Source organism: Poecilia formosa, unplaced genomic scaffold (genome assembly GCF_000485575.1).
Source record: "Poecilia formosa unplaced genomic scaffold, Poecilia_formosa-5.1.2 Scaffold422, whole genome shotgun sequence".
NCBI classification, from domain to species: domain Eukaryota; kingdom Metazoa; phylum Chordata; class Actinopteri; order Cyprinodontiformes; family Poeciliidae; genus Poecilia; species Poecilia formosa.
In genome coordinates this window covers 463,418-467,006 of record NW_006800361.1, presented here as the reverse complement: position 1 = coordinate 467,006, position 3,589 = coordinate 463,418, and the positions used below count along the sequence as shown (strand labels likewise).

The 3,589-nt window shown below is 49.7% G+C and overlaps 1 protein-coding gene across 1 annotated transcript in view; it reads right to left on the bottom strand.

The window, feature by feature from the left end:
• Nucleotides 1–3,589, bottom strand: part of LOC103155362 (echinoderm microtubule-associated protein-like 6) — a 51,265-nt gene that overhangs the window by 35,985 nt on the left and 11,691 nt on the right. Inside the window, exons 10-15 of the mRNA XM_016663461.1 lie at nucleotides 3,297–3,438; nucleotides 2,980–3,094; nucleotides 2,524–2,733; nucleotides 2,268–2,435; nucleotides 1,319–1,425; nucleotides 981–1,099 (exon numbers count right to left, since the gene is read on the bottom strand). Of these exons, the coding sequence (XP_016518947.1) occupies nucleotides 981–1,099; nucleotides 1,319–1,425; nucleotides 2,268–2,435; nucleotides 2,524–2,733; nucleotides 2,980–3,094; nucleotides 3,297–3,438 (861 nt within the window). The remainder of the gene's footprint in view (nucleotides 1–980; nucleotides 1,100–1,318; nucleotides 1,426–2,267; nucleotides 2,436–2,523; nucleotides 2,734–2,979; nucleotides 3,095–3,296; nucleotides 3,439–3,589) is intronic.

The window sequence follows — 3,589 nt, the reverse complement described above, 5'->3', positions numbered from 1 at the left end:
CAGCGTAGAGGTCACACACACAGCGTAGAGGTCTCACACACAGCGTAGAGGTCACACACACAGCGTAGAGGTCACACACAGCGTAGAGGTCACACACAACATAGAGGTCACACACAGCCTAGAGGTCACACACAGCAGGAAGGTTGTGGAGAAAAACTCTTTTCTTCAAATCCAAGATGGCCGCTGGACTCCAGTCTGGATGAAGCTGATCTCAGATGTTGAAAGAAAAACAAACACGGAGTGGAGGTATGATGATATGGGCTGGTTTTGATCAGCCCTTGTCGAAACCATTCAGGTCTGGACTTTGACTAGGCCATTTTAACTGCATTAATCCAAACCATCCCATATTGCATCATTTTTTAAACCTCAGAGTTTTTAACCCGACCAGGACGTTCACTGTTGGTGCAGCTTTTCTGGAGTCCAGAAGCTGAATCTGGGTCCAAACCGGGTCTTCAACAGAACCACAGCCCAGAACCCAACAGCAGATCTACAGCAGAACCGTTTGAGTTGGTCCAGAGAGATTCATCCACAGGAGAGAAACATGGATCCAGACAGAATCTGGTTCTGGTGGTTCTGATTGGTTCTGGTGGTTCTGGTTCTGGTGGGTCCGGTGGTTCTGGTTCTGATGGTTCTGGTTCAGATTGGTTCTGGTGGTTCTGGTTCTGGTGGTTCTGGTTCTGTTTAACCTTCTGAACTCAGTGAATCAAATCTGAGGTTGGATTTATTAAAATGATGGATTATAATCTGAAGTTATTGATCATCAGAATTGATCGGTTCTCCTGAAGTTCTAATCCAGACGTCATGAAGCTGCAAACCTTTCAACATTAATCTGGTTTTTAATCTGATGAACTTTGACTGGACCGTTTTTCCCTCAATGACAGGAATGTTTGATCTGAGTTTGTGATGTGGATCAGAAACAGGATTTATTCCAGATTAATAATCCCGATGTCAGACTGCAGCCCGTCTCCATGGTAACGTACCCGTGAACAAACTGCAGGCGCAGGCCCTGGTCCGGTCCGCTCTGCCTCTTCAGGGATCCAACCTGCTGCTTCTTCTCTCTGCTCTGCTGCTGCAGCTGAGGCAGATCCTCCTTATAGACCTGCAGCAGCACAAACACAGCGTCAGGCTGCGGCATCGCTGCAGTCACAGAGCTGCAGCAGCAGCTGCTTCCTGCAGATGAGCTGATGGAGGATCCGTGCAGCAGCGCTTTCTCTGGAGGTCAGATTGGGTCGGGTCAGGTCAGGGTCAGAGGTCAGGTCAGGGTCAGAGGTCAGGTCAGGGTCAGAGGTCAGGTCAGGGTCAGAGGTCAGATTCTCACCTGCCGCTCGTAGTTGATCTGCGTTTCCTGTTCGATGTCGGAGTCGAGCTCCGGGACGTCGGAGGCGTCGCTGTCCGACTCTTCACTGTTGGAGTCACCGAGACTCTCTGAGCGACAAAGAGACACGGATTCTCTGAGTGGCTTCACCTTTGACCTCTGTGCTCATGTCCTTTTAACAGGTTTCAGTGACATCATGTTCCATTAGACAGGACTAGTTTGGGTTGGTTATTACAGTAACTTATGACGTCAGAGACGTAACATACTGTCTGAACGTCTTCATCGTTTTCATGACGGTTTGAATTACATGTGAATTCAAACTGATTCACATCAGACCAACTGAACCTGAATCAGTTGGTCGGAGAATAAAATCCGTTCAAATGACAGAATATCAGTGAAAACTTTCTGGACGTTTTTAGTTTCGCCTGCTTCAGTTTTACTGCTCTGATCTGAGACGCATCAGCTCAGGAGTTCTGGTTCCTCTCCTGTTTACAGTCAACATGCTTCACATCGACCGCAGAGTTCTACCGGGTCAGACAGAACCTGACCCGGTCCGGTCCGTCAGAACCCATGTAAAGGTCCTGTTCCAAACAGAACCGACCCGAACGTCTCAATGAAACAATGAAAACAACCAGTTGGCGATAAATAAACTCCCTAAGAACTCGACCAGCGCCCCCTGTGGGCCAAACGTTCTCCTAAAGTTCTGCTCACAGAATTCATTTATTCTGCATCGTTTTCTGAAAAACTGGTTTTCCTCACATACATCCAGAACCAAACCCAGACATATTTTACATTCATATGTTTTCTGAGTAACCATGGTGATGTTTCATTAATTTACTCCCAGTAAAGCTCTGGAAATGTTCAGTCGTCGTTAAAACTCCCTCTGAAGGTTTGGGATTATCGATCCTGTTGGATCTTGGAACGATCAGGTAGTTTGTCCTTCCTGTCCCACCTGCTGTGTTTCCATCCGGCGCTCCGCCCGTCCCGTCCTCCGGCAGGAAGCGCCACTGGAAGAGGGCATGGTCGGCTCCGCCGGTGGTCAGGACGCTCTGCAGGTCGCTGGACCAGCGGACGTTGGTGACGTGCGCCGAGTGGCCCAGGTACTTCTTAAATTTGGCTCCTTGGAGGCAAACGAGAGGCAGATTGTTGAGAGTGAAGCAAAGCGAAGCGAAGCAAAGCAAAGTGAAGCCGCAGGCGGAGCAGCCGACCTTTCCGCAGGCAGGGGAAGCGGTACAGCTTCACCAGGCCCAGGTCGTCCCCGGACACCAGGACGCCGGCTGACAGGTTGGCATCCACCGCGTTGACAGTCGTCGAGTCAGAGTACTTTGGCCAGATGCCGCTGACCTCTGACCCCAGGACGCTGCTCCAGGAGGCCCAGCGCTGACCTTTAACCTCCTCGTTGGTGATGGGTTTCCCCACTGCAGGAGGAAGGAAAGCAGATCTCCACAAATGCTGCTGTTGCCATGGAAACGATCAATAACCATCATCCATAGAAACCAGACAGAAAGAAAATGGCTGACTTTCATCTCTTGGAAGAAACGACTCGGAACCTGATCGATCGGTGAAGTAGAGAAGAATGGATCAACTCTACAGACTCTGATCTGATGATATTGATCTGATCAGATCGATCGGATTGATCCAGTCTTTACTCTGTCCAGACTCACTGGGCATCCAGTAGAAGAGGCGTTCTCCGGCTCCGTCGTTGCTCTGCAGGATCTTCCCGTCCACAGTCCAGTCCAGGTGTGTGATGAAACTGGTGGATTTACTGCATTCTCCCACCTGGAACCAGTCAGAGGAAAGATGGCTGCCAGTCAGGGATTCAGCCACTGCTGGGTTTCCTCCAGTAGAAAACATTTTAACATCTGACAAAGTGAACCACATAACTGGACTGCATGAATTTTAATCTAGTTGTCTGGTTGGCTTTTATATTTCTGGATCGTCTCTGTCTGTGCAGCATCACTTCCTGCTAAGGCTTCCTGACCTTCTTGTATCTCTGGGCGACGGCGTAAACGTCCACCAGGCCGTCGTTGGAGCCGACAGCTAGATACGCCCCGTCTGGAGAGAACTTCATCTCATGGATCACCTCCTTCCTGTCCTTGATGTGGACGACCTCTGTCATGTCCCTGAGTGGGCGGAGCATCCGGTTAGAATCACAGGGTAAACATTAGCATACGGTTAGCATCACAGGATAAACATTAGCATCCGGTTAGCATCACGGGATAAACATTAGCATCCGGTTAGCATCACGGGATAAAGATTAGCATCCGGTTAGCA